Raw genomic sequence first — 18373 nt, 5'->3', positions numbered from 1 at the left:
TGGAGATCTTGGCACCACACGCCTGAACAGTTTATGAGCTTCAACATGAAACCCTCACTGGGGAGATGAGCAAACAGAACTAAACACGGTAATTTATTCACTCCATGAAAAAATATTAGTTAATCCAAGCCAATAAGATTGCCTGATAACTGGTCCGGCTGATGCCAATATCTATCGCTAGCAGCAGTCATGTTTTTTGTCTACACTGTTGCCCTAGGCAGTGAGATGCAGCAGCAACATGACAGCTCTCAGCCACACATGATAATTTAAGAGAGAGAAAATATCTTATTTCAACTCCAAACCAGGGCAGAGCAGTTAGAAAAAAAAAATCAAGACAACTTGCAAAAATTTATTTAGATAGCAGTGACACTCTGAAGAACTTATTTGCAAGTCTGTGCTGTGCAATTTGAGATAAAAACTGTTTAATGAAATGAAGGTGAGCACTGCTTGTTTGCTTTGTAATGCCACTGCTGTGCATACACTCCAACAGGCCAAAGCAAACACTGAGAGATGAGTGATCCCCCTTTAAATATATATCTGGGACCGGTGTTGGGTCCCAGTGGCTGCTGCCCTTTCACTTGCAGTCAAGCATAAGTGCTTGGATTGTAGCTTCAGAAGCCAAAAACTACTAATTTTTTAAATTATGTAAGTCAGATAAAGCTGTCACTTTGAATCACAGCTTATCGGGGGGCGATATTTGGATTTTCAGCATTGAAGATAGCTGTTGTGAGTTTTTGCATTCCTTTGTTCAACATGTTCAAGAAGAGAAATGTCTCTCTAGACTCTCCTGCCCACTTTGAAGTGCACAGAGGCCCATTGCCTCCCGCTCCCCGAGCTCCAGGGAGATGGGGCTCACCATTCCCACGACACCCAACTGCAGCCACGGAGGAGAAGGGGGCTCGCTTGGGGCTCAGCCCGCAGGAAGGCAGCGCCGCTTTCAAACACGCCGTGCTGCTCCTTCTCCTGCTTGTTTTTCAATTCCATGGCGAGGATGTTAATGAGTGTCTGAGCTATGGCAGGCAAGCCCAGGGCATTTCAAATGTGGAAGAACTTCACAGAGAAATAATCTGCATAAAATCTGAGACGCCATTATTAAGAAGGAGGAAAAGAAAATGCAAGCAGAAAGCATCTTCTCTCGGCAGCCAAGAGCGGCAAGAGAAGAATGGCCCTACAGAGAAAAATTTATTCATTTGATCCATTATTTATATAAAGTGTTCTTTGTAAACCTGATTTCCCATCACCCTAGATGACAGCAGGGGGAAGACAGGAAAAGAAGAGGTCCAACTTCATACTTCCAAGGGAAAGACAGCCTGTCTGGTCACCCTGTGTCATGCAAGTACCCCAGAGGCTTTCAAGCCCTAGTGCCATGGGAGGCCAGTGCCATCCCTGCAGGTGGGCAGCACCTCACCAAACACCCCCACACTTAAGAGTAGTAGCTCTGGGCTTCTAAGCAGACATTTCCTTCTTTTTGAAGATGAATTGGAGTCCTTGTTGTCCCAAATAAATTGCTTAAGCCATCAAGCAAAACCACTAAAAATAAAAGCATTTAATGTGGTGTTTTCACATGAACACACAGAAAGGCAACAGTCTGCAACAGTACTGACATAGCGTATATAAATAAGGACAAAGATTAAAAATACTTTGGAAATGATAGACTCTGGGAACAGTTAGCGGCTGCTCTGGGAAGAAGCATTCTTATGAGTCATTGCACAGGGCAGACAAACGAGACATATCCAAGCATGACAAAAACTCTCCCGTGCCTGGGAGACAGTGTGAATGCATTGGGACTGCAACAGCCAAAGTCCTAGGGGTGGAATCTGTCAGCCACCACCATCCACAGCATGGCAAGCCCAGCACCACAGTATATAGCCCAGGGCTCTGAACCCCTCCTGGGACTGCTCTGTCTGGAGACAGCACCCACCCTCTTGGCAAGTAAAGCATCTGACACATGCAGAAGGCCTGGCCAATGCCCCATAGGTAACTTTTCTTAGAGCTGAACAAATCTCAGCTGTGCCAGAAGCCAGACAGAGCCCCTGAGCTTGAGCCATCAGTAAGGGGGGGCAGTGGAGAGTTACATTCATCTCATCTATACGTGAGCAGTGTATTTAGTTTTAGGTACAAGACTGCCTTGCCAAGCAGTCACCCATACAGAGAGATATGAGATACACCAAGCAGGAACAATGGGAAGAGGAGGAGTGAACAAATGCTTCACCCAGCAATTGCCCCCAATGCAAGTAAGAGCAGAGATAGCAGGAGCAGATCCAGCTCTCCCTGTGGGGCCACTTGACCTTTGTCTGTGCCTCATCTCTGCTCAGAGGCAAAGCTGAGACTCCCAAGTCTCTGCTAACAGCAGGCTGGAGGGACAGGGCAGAAGTGCAGTCAGAAAAACACGGTGCCCTTCAGAGAAAAGCACATAGACAGCTTCAGCCTCTGGAGGGAACGATTCAGATACATCCAAAACGCACATACTACTACCACAGCAAATAGCCTCTGCCCTTCCTCACAGCATCATCATCAGTCTGGTCCCTGAAGAACCACAGCTCTTTCTTTGCTGTGACAGAGGCTCCTAACACCAGCAACTCCCAACTCACACATTTACAGTCTCCCTACCCCCTATATTTCCAGCTTGGGGTCAGACTGAGGACAAGCATCCCTGATAAAGTACCAAAAACCACCCTTTGTACAGAGCAGCACAAAGATTTGTATCTTTAAAAAAAAAATCACAATTAAAAAAAGTGACAAATTCCAGCTAAGCTGCACAGGGCTCCAATGCCCTGTTCTAACAGCTCCAGCCAATCAGACTGAACTCCCTGCTCATATCCCAATATTCACACCTCCTGCCACCAGTTGTTTCAGAAAGCTGTCAAGAGCAGAGCTCTAATTCCTGCTGGCTGCTGGTTCTTAAAGATTAAAAGACAAATATAATTGGATTCCAGCGATTATTTGCTTTGCTGAGAAGGGCTGAGAAGTGTTTAGATGGTCCCCCAGCTGATTAAATCTTTATTTCACAGTAGTGACCCTGTGTGTATCCTACCTCAGAGTGCTTGCAGACAGGTTCTTGGCAAGACTGGCTTACTGGAGCACTTTGGCTTAACAAGACTGCTGACATTGGCCAGCTGTGATTAGGGTTTATCCTGTATCTAGAAGGTCTCATCTCATTTCTGCAGCTCAGACCAAAGAGCTGAACCCAGCTTCAGCCCTTTTCCCCAGTTTAATGACTAATCAGCCAGTTGCCTTACCAGCCATCCAGATATCTTGAGCCAAAGCCTTTGTCACCATTTGCAGCAGATCATAAATGGATGGAGCCCTCTCTTGCCTCTCACACTGTTTTTCTCTTTCACACACAGCCATAAGACTCTGCCTTCCCCAGACATCCTAACTCCCAAAGACTAGGCTGTTCTGCCCCAGATAGCCTTTGCCTGTCTCTTGCTCTCCTCAGCTTAAGCCTCCCTGGGTGAACACAAAGTCAAGACACTTGTTGTTCAGAACTGTGCCACTGAAACATGAAGGCAGTGAACAAGAGCTGCCTCCAGCTCAAGCTAAAATAGAGGGATGAGTTTATTGGGGAAGCTGCTTTCCCCAGGCCCTACTCGAAAAGGTGGCATCCAGAGCCTCTCCTTCCAGGCCCATCCTGTGCTCTGTACCGTTTGTGCTCCCCAGCCCTTTGGAAAGAGCAGAGCAAAATGGAGCCAAGAAGAAGCAGAGAAGGGCATGCCTCCAGAGGAGGACTGGAGGCAAGCTTAGATGTCAGGATGTGGGTAAGGGTCACAGCCCATCATTCTCACTGTTAACAGGGGGGAGGAAGCAAAAATAAGCCAATGTATTAAAAACTCAGCGCAGAAAAGCAAAAAAATACAGCCTAGCAACATTAGAGAGAAAGCTGGGAGTGCACACAGGACCCTGCAGTGAACAGGGCTCTCCTTGTAAGCAAGCACTCCAGCTCTTCCCAGAGCCAGCAGGTCAGACATGCTGCACAAGTTTTGGTTAGATAGTGGTTTGCCCCACAGTAGAATGAAATATAATTTATATACAGAAAGAAATTAATCCCTGCAATCCTTGCAAAGGTCCAGTTTCAAGCGTGCTGCTGTGTTGGTGAGGGTTGCTGTGAGCCTGCAGCACTCCCCTCTCAGTGCAGCACATTTTCTGTTCACAGCTTGCGAGGCTGGGCAATCCCCACCCATGCATTGGTGCGAGGCGGTTCAGAGGGATGATGAATCCTTGGAAAGCAGGCGGGCTCGCATGCGCCTACAGGATCCCTGTAGCAGAGAATGAGAGCAGTTGAATGCTTGAGACACAGAATACCATGCAAAAGAAGGTAGACATTCTTCCCCTGCAAGGACCCTTCCCTGGTGTCAGCCTCCCACACCTTTTGCTAAAGCTCTAGATGAGGCAGTGAGCAGACAGGAACAAACACAGCAGTCGGTCTTGGGCTGCACCAACTTCTTGTCCCACTGTCAGCCACCCTGACAGGCTGTTAGCACTACCCTGTGCTGCCAGCTTCCCTCGGCTTCCTGCAACAGCCAGCCTGCCAACTCACAGGCAGAAGGGCTCTAAGACCCTTCAGGGTCTGGTTTCCAGCATGTCACCTGCCTGCAGCTCGGCACAGCGCAGACTGCTATGAGCTGGGGCACCACAGCTGTCACAGAGCTTTGAGTGTGTGCTGTCACCTCGGCAGGTTTCAGCACACCAGGTTTCCTACAGGAAGAGGAATGGGGGGTAAGGGGAAGTGTCTCACCTCTTTCTGGCCTTCCAAAGACTTCAGCTTTGCCTGGGACATATGAGCTGGAGAGCCACATTTCTGTAACTAGACAAGAGAGGCCGATAGGAGTAGAGAGCTGGTGAACAAACTGGCATCCACAGCCTTCCCTGTGAGCAGTCTGTACCACCAAAGAGCATCTATCACCCAAATCCACCCTTGGTTTGTCTGGGCCAAGGGACAGCCCTACTGCATACAGGCAGCAGGCTTTGTACAACCTGTGGAGGAGGGTGAGAGGGAAGGGGGCACAAGACAATGCCCCAGGGCAGGATACAGCCAGAGAGACAAGACTGGAGCAGAGGCCCAGTGCTGTCATCCCTGCTCTGATGCTGCTCTTGCCAGCTGCTCAGCTCTCCTCAGAGCAGCTTCTCTGGACCTTATTTTATCATACAGAAGAAACTTGGAACCCTTCTCTTGGGCAGAGGACAGCTCCCTAAGGATTGCTGAGGTTGCACTCAAACTTCCCTCACACACTTCCCCACCAGCAGCTTCAGTGGTGCTGGGAGCAGCTCTTACCAGTTGGACATTCTCTTTGCTGACCCGCACAGGCTCTGGTGTGGTATCCCTGCTCTTCCTCTCCAGGATAACTGGAGTTCCCAAAACTTTCCGCTGTTGTAAGAAGAAAGGGCTGTTGGCTATTGCTTAGAGTGCAAAGTAAAAAAGAAAAGGAAGGAGCAGGATGCGTTGCTGGTAAGTAGTTGAATGCTGGGAAAGAAAAAAAGGAAGCCAAGCTGGGACAAAGATTGCAAAGCAGAACCACCTGAAATACCACACCACTAGGCTGAGCCTGCCTGATTGGAAAGGGTTTGGGAGCTGACCTGAGGCCTGGCCAGGAGCTCAGCCTGTCAGAAGCAGGTACATGCTACTGTAGGGCAGCCCATAATGTACTAAAACCCATGCAAACATGCTAGACTACATGACCAGCTCTCTGTCAACCCTCATCTCATCTGAGGAAGCAATCAATTCTCCAGAAAGATGCATAGATCCTACAGCCATGTGTTTCAAGATAATTACATTTTACACTAACAAGGCTTATTGTCACTGTGCTGCCTTTTCTGCACCAGTGGATCTGTGTTGTTTGGCAGGCAATACTTTGAGGAGTCCCTACCCTTTGAGGGTCTCATTCAAGGCAGGGAAAGGCAGGAGCAAAAAGCAACATCAGAAATTCACAGCAGAGAGCAAAGGTCAGATGATGCTTTTACCTTAATGAGGCCGCTGAAGGAGCGCGAGCGGGCACGTCGCGGTGCTGGGGAGGTGGGCACATCAGAGCCAGGAGTCAAAGCTATTGGATGCTTATTAAACTAGGAGAAAACGTGAGGGCAGTATGTTAGCACAGTTATACCTGTCCATTACTGCTGTGTGCTGCTCTACCTGCTGTCCCAGAACTCAGTTTCTCTCCTTCACCCCCTAAAATGGAGGAGCAACTCAGAACTGCAGCAGGAAGAAAGCAGAGGAAGGCCAGACCTTCCACCCAGGATTACAGGGAGTTTGGGTGCAAAGGTGCTTTGTGCTGGCTACCAGATTAACCAAAAGCAGATGTTGGGAGTAGAAAGAAGCCTGGGCAGCAGCTGTAGGCTGGCAGCCATGACTGGTGCTGACCATATTGACCAGTCTGTCTGGTGCAGCAAGTTGTCTGAGACCAAGAGAAGACCAGTTTGTCCACTCTCTGCAGGCAACAGGGGAAGAACCTTTTCCCTTTCTGAGGGAGGAAGGCCATGATCAGGACTGGGAAACTGCTGGCTAGCAAGTCTTTAGCTTGAAAAACAGAGCTCAAAAGCACTGCTTGGTACAGCAACATCCAGGACATCTCCTCCTCCTGTCTTCTTACAGCTCTGCCCCTTACATAGCCCAGAGCCCACTTTCCCCAGCCTGCCCAGGATTAGGAGCAGCTCTCATAACAGCTTGTCTTTAGCCCTGGGCCCAGGATTATGCTGACAAGCACACCCCAAGATATCTTTCCTCCCCACACTACCTGCCGGATAAGCTTCTTCTTCTTTGCAGAGTCAGGCATATTGTGGACGTGGTGGAAGAGCTCCTTTAGTGCCTCCTCCGTGCGCTGCTGGGTCTCCTCCTGATGGCAAGAGTCCAGCCGGCTTCGCTTCTGAGACTTGAGGGGCTGCAGCTCCTTGGAGCCAGAAGACGTCAGCAAATCCAGGTCATCCTGGGAAAGCGGAGACAGGAGTCGCTTGCCATGCTTTAATCCCAACGAGCCACCCATCTGAGCCAGGCTAGGAAGAGTCTCGTGAGCTGCCTCAACCCCAGTGAATGCACAGGGATGTGTTTTCCCTACCCCTCTGCAGCAGCACTGCATCAGCAGGCCCCGTGCCAGGAAGAGGTGACAGCAATACAAAGGTGACCCCATTGCTTCTTCCCTCCCCTCCCAGATGCGAGCTGCAGAAGCCCTTCCAGGCTTGAGAAGGGTCAGTGCCGCTCCTTGCCATACATCCTCCCTCTTCTGCAGCTACATGAGGCAGGGAAGCATTTGCTGGCAAGACACAAATGTTGTCCCAGTAGCAGCAAGTAGCCTTTATCTCAGCGTTTCTGCCAAGCTTCCTGGCCATGGCAGCAGGCATGTCTGTCTGTTTGGAAGGCACAGCCCTGTGAAGGAGCAGGTGCTGCATGTACTGGGCACAGGGAGCAGGTTTGCTGCTAAACAGGGGCTCGTAGCTTTCCTTCCCTGTGCTTTTGATTAACAGATGCTTCAACTCTGTCCAATTTCCCTAATGCAGCCGCCTGCACTACCACACCATATGCTTCTCTTGCTCCTGCCCTCTGACAGATCCTCTTTCATTACTTGGTTTGTTTTCAGCTTCTGTCACTCACAAAGATCCTTTCATAGCATCACAGCCTCTGCCCTTTCATGGAGGGCAGGCACTGCATTTGCTGGCCTTACCTTTGATGTGTGGGCTCTGGATCCCAGATAGTGCAGCCTGGCACACTCCCGGATGTACACCGGAGCCTGTGAGGATGAACAGAGAACAGGCCAAATCTATCTTTAACATCTTTGGCCTTGGGGCAACAGTGGCTCCAGCAAGAGCTGTTTTTCAACCATACAACACAAGCCACTTGTATCAAGACTCAGCCATTTTGGGCAAACAAAGCCATGGAATTTCATGTCCCCAGTGCATTCCCTGTTCACAGTATTCTTTACATGTAGACAATGAGCACAAGTGGGACTCAGAATAGGGAAAAGCTCCTGTGGAACCCTGCTGCAAGTAATTTCCCCAGCTCTGAGGTGGTCAAAATGGGGCCTGACAAAGAAGGTAGAAAGGGAACTCTCCATGGGAGGACTCTGCAGTGAGCATATGCCTCCAGTGACTAGGAAGGCCTTGAGAAGTCAAGAGACTGTCCATTGTAGAAACATTTCCTTGGAAGAACAGTTGAAAGGCCTACATTCCTGGCTGTCCTACCACAGCACCCTGCTCAGAGCTGGACAGTGCCTGTAACAACACTGGGCTGATGACCATTTGCAGAGAAATTCACAACAAAACAACCCACTCCATCAGGTATTCTCCTCTTGGCAGCACTCAGGCAGGACAAATCTCTTCCATTTCCTCATCCTGCCAGAACCTGAGTGCAGCCCAGTGTGTACCTGCCCTTGGGAGCCAGGCTTCCTGCCGGGCAGCAGGTGCTGGTGTCCAGCAGAGGGGAGTGTTACACTGCACCGTGCTGCTGACCTGCCCTGGCAAAGCCACCTCCAGGGCTGTCTGCCCAGCAAAGACCTCCTCCCTAGCCACTGTAGGCACAGTTTCTTGTAGGAAGTCTCCTTCTCCTGCCGCAGAAGAGAGTCCACAGAATATACACTCAGCATGTGGGATCTGTCTGGACAAGGGGCATTCAGTCTCCTGGTGATGGAGGCAGGAGAGCAAGATGCCAAAGCACACTTACCTTGAAGAGTTTCTGAGAATGTTTGATCATGAAGGTCACTCCATTGTTTAGCTTTGTGATATTTTCCTGAAGGTCATTTGCTGTCACCTGGCAAGGGGACACAGCCAAAGGTGCATTCATTAGAAGGGGAGGAGGAGGGGTCTCTTCTGGAACACAGACACACACGGTGCCACAGCAGATCTACTCTGAGATGACAGGCAGGGCTTATAGCATGCCAACAGCAGGGCTCACAGAGCCAAAGCTGCTCTGAGAGGAGAATCAGATAACTCTGTGGCCAAACAGTTCACCAGCAGCATAAGAAATCTTGAAGAGAGATCTGCAAGATCTCTCTTGGATGGAGCTGACATTCTAAGAAGCATGACTATCCTGTGCTTTCAATTTTACTGAAAAAGAAGATGCTTAAGTCGCAAATGAGACCCATGGCAGGTCTGGGCTGAACACTGGGAATGAGTCCTGCCAGGAGGCTCCCACCTCTCCATCACAGCCTCCAACCCTCACATCATTATGTCAGTACTTAACCATCTCATCTTGGTTTTTCCCCTGCCAAGCCTTTGCTTTTTACCCACCCACAGACACTGAGGCATTGCTTACATTTCTGGGCCATAGGATATGGGGTGCAAACATGAGGGCAAGGTTGTGGGCAGACATCTTGTTCTTGTCCTGCTTCTTGGCTGTCTGGTAGAGCAAGTCCAGCAGCAGTTTGAGCAGACTGCGGTTGGGAGCGGGAAGGATCAAAAACAGCAGCTGGAGGGCTTCAATTTGGCGCTCTTTATCTGGAGTGCTGGTCTTATTCCCCTTCTCATCAAACAGCGTCAAGTCTGCCAAATCACAAGGCAGAACATGAAGGACATACATTACCTTTCCTCAGAGCAGTCTGTTGCAACTGCTTATCCTTTCCTCTTCATATGTAGATCTCCTACAAACCCCTGCACAGTTCTTGGCCCTCCATCTCTCTTTCTCCCAGCTCCCAAGCTCCCCACTTGATGTGTTAATCTATGCTACTCCTCCCACAGAACAACAGAGCTGCTAAGAGCTGTGATGGCTTGAAGGCAAGATGGAGGAAGTTCACATAAGGTAGTTCAATAACAGTTATTAAATACATAGAAAACCACAACTTGCTCACAACCCCAGACATAAAGCAGATGGAGACCCAGGTTATCACTGTGGGCTTTATCACTGTGGTATCTAAGAGAAGAATGGTCCAGACAGACTTGGTCTGATTTGTTAATCAGCTCTAGCCTTTCCATCACCAGGCTGAGGTGGCAGGAAGATTCCTTCTTACACTGCTTTTAAGGAATACTCTACACAACCTAGCATGCTTTCTAGGAGGCAAATTCCAGTCTTTCTGCCCATTACTGCCTCTTGCTGCCCACTCACCTGCAATTTTAAGATGGGCATGGAAGTGCTTGTGTGTCAGCAGCGGTTCTGGTAATTCACCCAGGAACATCTTAAGTAGGGTGGCAACATCATTGGAATGAAACTCCCCAGAGTCCAGGTCAATATCTGTACCACTGTTCAGAGCGTCCTTGAGGATCTGTTGCCTGATGCTGTTGCCTGGCACTCGAAACAAGCCTTCTGCTCTTAGATCTGCTCAGCAGAGGGGAGAAAAAAGGGCCCTGAATAATCAGATTCTTACTAAAGCAGTTCCCTCCTCTTTCCAGAGCTTGACAGCAAATCTCAGTGAACTGTGTTCAGAGACACGGCTTCAAACTGTCTCCTATCAGTAGAGAAAGTCCTTGTATTGAGGGAAATAGACCAACAGATCTGCTAGGCAATTCTGGGGAACACTTGCCCGGTGCAGTCCCAAACTCCTGCTGCTGGAGAGCTCACTCTTCTCTCTCTGTCTGCAGCAGAGACCTGAGGTGGGCCAGACAGATACCCATGGGGAGAGGAAGACAGCAAACAGAGCCACTTACTTTTGTGCAGATACTCGATTAGCTGCGAAACCTGTGCAATGCCTTCTTCTGTCAGCGGTGAGCCAAACACCACCCCTTTCTCTGCAGAACAGAAGACGGCGTGTTCAGGCAGCTCAGAACCCAACAGCCACAGAAATTAATGCTCCCCAAAGAACAGGATTTCAACATGCAAAAACCAGTGTCCCAAAATGTTAAGGGTGAAGGTCACAAGGACCCTCATAGATGTGATATATCACAAACACTCCAAAATAAGTCACTTCATCTCACCATGCTGTACTCACATGGGCTTCATCATCCTGCTTCTTACCTCACTTTAATTACAGCTTTTATCAGCTAAAGCAAATATTCTCTAGCCCTTGAAGAAAAAACAACACCAGAACAGACGCTTCAGTTTAAAATGGCAATCTTAGACCTTATGAAAAGAGCAAAGCGGGAAAGGCAGATGTAAGAGCCTGGACACATTGGCACACTCCACACCATGAAAGAAGAAACATCCAGATTAATCCTCACTGTGGCTTGACGTGAAGTGGAGCAGAAAGAAGAGTTGCAGCTATGAGTTTATGGGAGAGGCAAATAAGCACTGCTGGGGAGAGCAGACATAATCTGACTGGCTCACACTAGCTTCCTTTTCAGGCATTGATAAAACATCGAGTTTCCTCATCCCAGTGAATCTCTCTCCCAGTCTCTCTCAGCTGCCGTGGTAAGAGTAAAGCATGAAAGCTGAACAAGGCAGGAGAATAGCAAAATAACAAGATGGGCTCCTCTCATTCTTGGAGTCTGTTCCCATCTCATGGGATTGAGATTAGGCATGAACTGCCAGCTCCAGAACTTCAGTAAATAACATAAGCTATAGTCCCAAAAGATGGAAGCAACTGAACTGAAAGGAAGGGGATCCCCGCAGGGAAGAAAACGTTAGATAAGAAATGTTTCTATGTGTAAGAAATGTGAATGGAATTTGTTGAACCAATGTAGAATACTCTTCTTGTCAACAGAGGAACTTGCCAGGTGAGACAGTGATTATCCAGGAGGACAGTGTTTTATAATAAATGCAACCTTGCTACTGAATTGATTTTTCTGCCAAACACACGTAACTAGTATGATCTGTCCCTCAGAAAGTGGAGATAAATCCCAGAGACTTCACTGGCAGCCAGAACTCTGGGCACCACACTTCTTCCCTCAGGTGCAAATAGGTTTGGATTGGAGACAAGATACTGGATAGATGTACCACAACATGCTGACTGGGACTGAGAACTGGAACCAGGTACAGAGCTGGTTTGTCCTGCCCTTGTACTTAGGCTTCAAAGAGACAACAGATGTAAGAAAAGAATATTCCTCCCTTCTCCATGACCAGACTGCCAGGAACATGGGTCACTTCTGAGGGCAGGCTGGACATTTGCACTGAAGGTTTCTCTCCTTACTGCTACAGCTGATAGCCCAGCAATCCAAGCATTGCATTGGCTGGTATGATAAAAGTTATCTCCCCCACAAGCTTTCCTTTGCTTTTTTTTTCCCCTCTCATATCTCATTTTGATTTTACTTGCTTTTGGTCTCTTGTACTACAGATGTTACTGCTCTGTGGTGTTGATGCTCACAGCACGTGGGAGAGACCTGGTTAACCCCATGTACTTCTCTAGCTGCCATCCTGTGTAACTAAATTTATTCCGCCTGAAGAATGTTCTGCTTTCTTCCAGGACTTCTGAAATACATGGTAAGCCACCAGGAACTCCAGCCTCCTGTTAAATCAAGAACTTTCTGACCTCACTCTGATAAAGCACATGCTTCACTCTTGCAAGAGAAAGGAGAGCAATGTGAGCTCTTGATCCACATGAAAGATCTGAAAGGTTTCAGTGCAAAGGGAGAGAATGATCGGCAAAAGATTCTTATCCTTGAAGAAAACTAAACTCATTAGACATTCAACAGATAGAATCAACAGTGGCCAGGAATAGAAGAGGAAAATACATCTTCTTGAGACATACAGGGCCTGACAAATTCGATTTAGTTTTGAAGTCAGAAGCTGGTATCTGAATGTGAATTTGATTCTCAAAGAAACTTGAAAGACGTGTCTGGAGAATGGATGCTGCATTACAAAGGCTTAGATGTTATTGTGTGATTGCTTCTGAAACTAAGCAGCAGCATGAGATTGAGTTTCCTGATGCTCAAAGGAGTTTTAAGTATTTGCAGTTTGATCAGCTCTGAGCTCAATGGTCCTTGGCCTCTGGCTTGGAAGAAATACAACTTGTTTGTTCTAGCTGGTCTATAACACGAAGAAAAACAAATGATGGCTCCAAGATGAAACACACAGTACATGAAACTGATTTTCTTGTAGGCACAAACTTCTTTTTCTCAGAGTTTGGCCAAGGAGTTCACAGACAGTGCCTGTCAATGCTGGGAGACACTGCCGTTGCAGCCTGGGAGTGCAGCCAGCAGACTTGGAAACATCTGCTAGCTGTAGTGACACACGGCCATGGAGACATCTGAATGGGGGAAGGCAGAGCTCTAGGGGAAGAGAGTTAGCAGGAGATGTCAGGTCTGATAAGAGCAATGCTCCAACAGAGTACAGATAATTTAATAAAAAAAATGAGCTGGGGAAGGCTCACCAGCCCCTGCTGGAAGGTTTTGACAAGAACATGGGGGTTTACATACACACTAAGAAAACAGTTTCAATTTGGTTACTCATTTCTGTTTGTCAAGTGGCAAGTACTTGAATTTAAGGTGTTCTGCTACTCTCTGGGAAGAGGCAGAAGCAGTAACAGGTATGAGCACAACTACAGTTTAGAGGCAGCACGAAGATCTATTATTATGGAGCAGCAAATTAAGTCATGGCAATATTAAGTAATTCTCATCTAAGGATGCTAAAAGACTTGATTTGAAGTATTTTATTTTCCTAGGGTGAGTGTATGTAGAAGAATTCTTGCCTGGTCAGACAGAAGTGGAGAGTTGAAGGCACCACCAGAAAATTCTGCCTGATCAGTGGGGCTGCAAAACTTGTCCTTATGAAACACAATGGAGGAATAGGTTTGGTAGAATCAGAAACACTTACAGAAATTATATAATGGTTGAAGACAGAAAAAAGCTGTAGTCAAACTATGCCATAGCAATAGCTCCCTTTTCTGAGTTATTCACAATAGCAGAACTGCTCAAAGGAAGGGAAAGACTAATCAGAAGTGTTCAACCTCAGGCAGCCAACATCTGAAGGCAGCTCACAGCTTCTCTGCCAGCAGCCAGCCAGTCTAAGCTGGGAAACCAGAGCTGAGGAGGAATGTGAGGAGCCCAGATGGAGGCTGCTTCTGTCTAGATGAGTGAGAAGGTTTAACTGAACTTATCAGGAGAACCAGGCTCCACTTGAGTGTGGGCAAAGGCAGAAGACACACAGAGACCTAGAACACCCTTTTAGTTTCAACAAAACAGAGTGGTAAAAAACAACAAAAAAAACAGCCATTGAAGAGGAAAGGATCTGAACACAACCATGCTCAAAAGAAGACTACTGCAAAGGGCCTGGGACTAACATTTCAGGACCAAGAAAGCTGAACTTGAGAGAAGATAATAGTCAGTTTAGGAGAAGAAAACTCCGGTGGAATGCTTATCTAATAGAGTAAGAGCTATGTCACCTCCCAGAGTTGAAACTGGGCTTCATCAGGCAGTCTGCAGAGCTTTGTCACTGGCTCACTGGACTGAGATGTGGATGAGAGCAGCACTAGCATTTGGATGCAAGGTGCTTACAGCTGCACAGTGGGCAGCTGACCCACTGAAGGAAGCCAGCCTGCCATACACCACAGCAATAATCCCAGAAAAAGGGTATTTTCTAAGTGCAGGGCATTTCTGGAATCAATTTCCTGGCCTGTTTTGCTCCTTTCTAGAAGTGGCATCCCCAGAGATTATAAAACCATAGTATTAAGCATTCCACACAAGCTCAAAACTATGGGCTGAAAGTTTGTAAACTAAGTGTAACAAATGATGTCCAGCATCACTCTAAAGGTGGGCACCAGACTTCATGCCATCCATACTCACCCTTGCGCTTCAGAGACATCAGAGAACGAAAAAATCCAGAGGCTGTGCTGTTTGCCCCAGGCAGCTTTGGGTCCTCCTCTCCCATTAGCTGGGCCAGCTCTGTCCCAGGCAAATCAATCAGCCTGGTAATGTTGCTGACAACCAGCTCTGTGAACACCTCTGGTTTTTCATGGCGCAGCTTTTCCACAAAGAAGTCAGGATTGAAGATGATCGGCTGGCTGCGGAGGGAGGAGTCATTGCAGATGACAAAATTGCAGATGGCATCACTGAAAAAGGGAAAGAGGGGAAAAAAATACAGTAACTCCTCATCACTTTGGTTTTTACATCCAGCTGGTCTGCCCTGAAGGAGACATCTGCTGACACAGGAGCTACCAGTCTACACCAACAGCACTGTCTGACTTTGGTGAGTGTTCAGCACAGCACAGTTACATTTCCCTATGGAGCAAAATCATTTCTGGACTGTTTGTACAACACAGCCTAAGACTAGCACTCCACAGCGTGATGATGACATAGGCAACACGTGGCAACACCCAATGAAAGCCTACACTACATCTACATCTCTACTACTTGTTTCACTGTATGTGCATCATACTAGCTCTGGCAGAGATGACATCCAGTATTTTACATCAACTTATTGCTTTAAGTCCTAAATAAGTTTGGTTTTATCTCCCTTCCTCCCCAGAAATTCACTCCCAGTGGCCTGGAAGACTGAAAAACAATCTAAATTTTTTTATGGCCAGCTTACACTCAGCAGTTCTCATAGCCATTCTATCATACCTATCTTTCTATCAACAAATACTATCAACAAATAGTTAGTTCCCATGTCCTGGGACTTTGTTTTTAAGGTTATAAATGTGCAACACTGAACCCTCTGTTTTGCTGTGGTCAAATGTTCCCAGGTGACATGCTGCCAACCCTTTGGTTACTGCTCTCTGCCAGCTCTGCACCCTGAGTCTGCAGCAAGTGAGAACATTGTCATGAGCCATGCAAAATCCGTCTTTGAGGAACCCCTACTAACTTTTCACCTAGATCATCCCTTTTCAGCTCATCCAGCTCTTAGCAATTTGTCATCCCTTCATGCCCTTTATCTGACCTCCCTATTCTCTACTGACACCTACTTTTTTCATTTCATAGCTTCTCATGTGGCATGGGAAAAGGGATACACCCAAGACGGCTCTAAGAGATATCTCAAACAGGGACATAACCTTACCAAAGGATAGGTACATTTCCCATGTTGAAAATCAAATCAGGGAGTTATCAAAGAGATATCTCATGTTAATCAGCACTCTTAATGCTCATACTTAGCTTTTATCCCAATTTCCATCTACCTCTATGGTACTTGGTAATGGTATTCCATTACCGTCTTCCCATCACTATTTCAAACAGTTTCATGTTTCTTAAGTCAAGCCCACAGGCTAAAGTTGCCCAGCTTGATTCTCCCATCACTCTTTTACTTAAAAGTAAGAATTTGTGTCATTATTCTTGAGTCATGAGCTGTCCTGATTTCATACTCAGCTATAGTGACAGCCTGGCTCTGGGAATGGATGTGCCAGTTCTTCCACAGCTCTGGGAGGAGGATGCCTACCCACTCATCTTGCACATACTGTGTGCGTTCACCCAGTGACATTCCCCAATCCTTTAACCATTCTTTAGCTCTTATGTAATACTTTCCACTCTTTCTACATCTATCCTCAGCTGTGAGCTCTCACTGGACACCACTTTCCAAGAGCAGCTGTCGAGTGCACAGTTAACAGGGATGCTGTGTTCATGTACCAGGGATCATGTCAGTCCCTTAGGTGTGGGGCAGAAAAGTGCTCTGCTGAACGCCGACAAGCCCATGAAGGCTTTCCCTTCAAAACAGGCTTTTCTACAGAAGACCGGAGCACCTTGATCTTCCTCTCCTCACTGCTGAAGGGTGGAGGCCATGCCATTGTGTTCAGACCATGCTGGGCATCCCTGCTCACTGCTCAACACGTTTGCAGCCCACTGAACCTCACATCCATTGGCTCAAGAAACAGAACACTATTGGTTCAGAGACCTCAGCAACTTTCTGTTCTGATGTAAACTGACAGTAGCTGATGACAGGAGGACATCAAAGCACATACTGGCAAGTCACCTGAACTCCAGCCCACCTCCGCACATTATCTCTGAACACAACACTTATCTGAGCTACTGCTGTATGTTTTTGACCTGAAAGACTATCTTCCAGGATTTCCAGGATGCGTGATCAGAATAACAGAACAGAAGCTGAGACTCAGGCTCCACAGAAGAAAGACACTTGCTGAAACAAGAGGAAATGAGGCTCTCAGCAACTCTTGCATCGTGAGAATCCATACCAAACCCCCTCCCCTTTACACTGCTCTCCACGGATGCCAAAGACGCCTTCAAGAGGATCGAGAGGAAGAAGGTCTGCAAGGCAGACTGCAAGGCAATCTGCCAGGTCATCTAAAATTTTAGAAAGCTCTTAAAGGCTCCCAGCTGCCTGGCTTAGTGGCCTAGCAAGCACACTGCTGACTCCAAATGGGAGCCATATTTTGCCGAGCACCTCCCAGCCTGTTTTTCAGCAGTTTATTATCTGCAATAAATCAAGACCAAAATGCAACAATTAAGAATCAGTTTCCAAAAAGCAACTGCCAATTGATCTGATCATATTCGTATTTCATTGCATAGGGCTACAATGCACAAACAAGTGCCAACTCTGCCCATAATGTGGAGCAAGCCCTTTGCCTGAAACCCATGACAACTCATTCTGTGGCAATACAGATCCTGAGAAGGGTTAATAGCAAGTGTATAGGCCCAGTGACCCTGCCTGCAATGATCCGTGCACTGTTATTCACTCACTAGCAGTTTTGTTTCCCCACAGAGAAGATATGCAAATACTTTGCAGCAGTTACATCAAGCATCACAGATTATCTCTTCCCTCTGACAATTAGATATCTAGATGCACAGATAGAAAATTAAACAATTTGGTCAACTAGCACTGACTGATATGACTTCTCTGCACAGCCCGTGTTACAAGTCACACTAAGTCCAACAACATTTAATGCAAAAATAAATAGAAAAAAGTAAATTTCTTACATGAGTGCTGAGAGCTTTTGAAGAGGCATTAGGAAGCAGAGACAGGGAAAAGAACTTGCTCCTTGTTTCCAGCAACAAAAGAAACCTGCCTGTCCCAGCACAGCCTATGCAAATTCCACGCATGCTACGAGACACAAGGGCGCATTATTGGGTCTGAAAGGCCCCCTTGGCACACACTGGGCATCAGCCTTCACACAGGGACAAAACAGAAAAGAAAAGCTGGACAAATTGATTCATGTCTCTTGCCAAAGGCTGCGTAGCTGGAGTTTAACTGCAAATAATTCCTACATAGAAACCAGAGTTTTGAATTAGGACCAGCGTGGTATTAAGTGCTTTCCACCTGTATCCAAGAGGAATCCACAAAATAGTTCCAACTCTACCCTGTGTTTACCATGAGTAAAGCCATGCAAACACATTCCCAACAGCATCCAAGCACAACCGATGTTACAGCACTGGCAGGACAATAGCCAAGTCCCTTAACTGCACAACCCCATGCCCAGAAACCTTGATAGAAACACTCTCTGCGCCTGCCTTTCACTTTCAGATCCTTTGAAAGACAAAGCACATAGATTGGCCCCTCAGAGCTGGAAACAGCACCTGGCCATTGCTCCTTGCTATCATTGCTTTGCCATCATGTGCTGTTCATCCACTTCAGGATTCCTGTTCCACATTTCTCTGGATTCCCGTCCAGTTTCCCTGCCTGCTGCAGCTGGGACCAGCCTTGTAT

At 47.3% G+C, this 18373-nt stretch overlaps 1 protein-coding gene across 1 annotated transcript; it reads right to left on the bottom strand.

Moving 5' to 3' along the window:
* Nucleotides 1-1317: 1317 nt before the first annotated feature.
* ARHGAP19 (Rho GTPase activating protein 19) lies at nt 1318-17729 on the bottom strand. Its single transcript, XM_005520672.3, has 12 exons — nt 17647-17729; nt 14569-14834; nt 10561-10641; nt 10022-10231; nt 9236-9462; nt 8645-8731; nt 7650-7715; nt 6729-6917; nt 5959-6057; nt 5273-5365; nt 4736-4804; nt 1318-4256 (listed from the first exon to the last, which is right to left on the bottom strand). The coding sequence occupies exons 1-12, from the start codon at nt 17673-17675 to the stop codon at nt 4200-4202; spliced, it is 1473 nt and encodes a 490-aa protein (XP_005520729.1). The 5' UTR covers nt 17676-17729; the 3' UTR covers nt 1318-4199.
* Between the last annotated feature and the right edge of the window lie 644 nt (nt 17730-18373).

The sequence above is a fragment of the Pseudopodoces humilis genome, chromosome 9, assembly GCF_049639895.1.
Source record: "Pseudopodoces humilis isolate 2021_Gansu_Grassland_sample_001 chromosome 9, ASM4963989v1, whole genome shotgun sequence".
Classification (NCBI taxonomy): domain Eukaryota; kingdom Metazoa; phylum Chordata; class Aves; order Passeriformes; family Paridae; genus Pseudopodoces; species Pseudopodoces humilis.
Note: the sequence above shows the minus strand (reverse complement) of the source record. Positions and strands in the feature narration are given on the sequence as shown.

Bases quoted from the DNA above. Each gene is read 5' to 3' on its own strand.
- ARHGAP19 (XM_005520672.3), bottom strand. From the start codon at position 17,675: ATGCCTCTTCAAAAGCTCTCAGCACTCAT. The intron at 8,732-9,235 runs GTAAGCAATGCC...TCCCCTTGCCAG, and splicing joins ATATCCTATGGCCCAGAAAT to GTGACAGCAAATGACCTTCA. The intron at 6,918-7,649 runs GTAAGGCCAGCA...CCGCTTTCCCAG, and splicing joins CCAGAGCCCACACATCAAAG to GATGACCTGGATTTGCTGAC.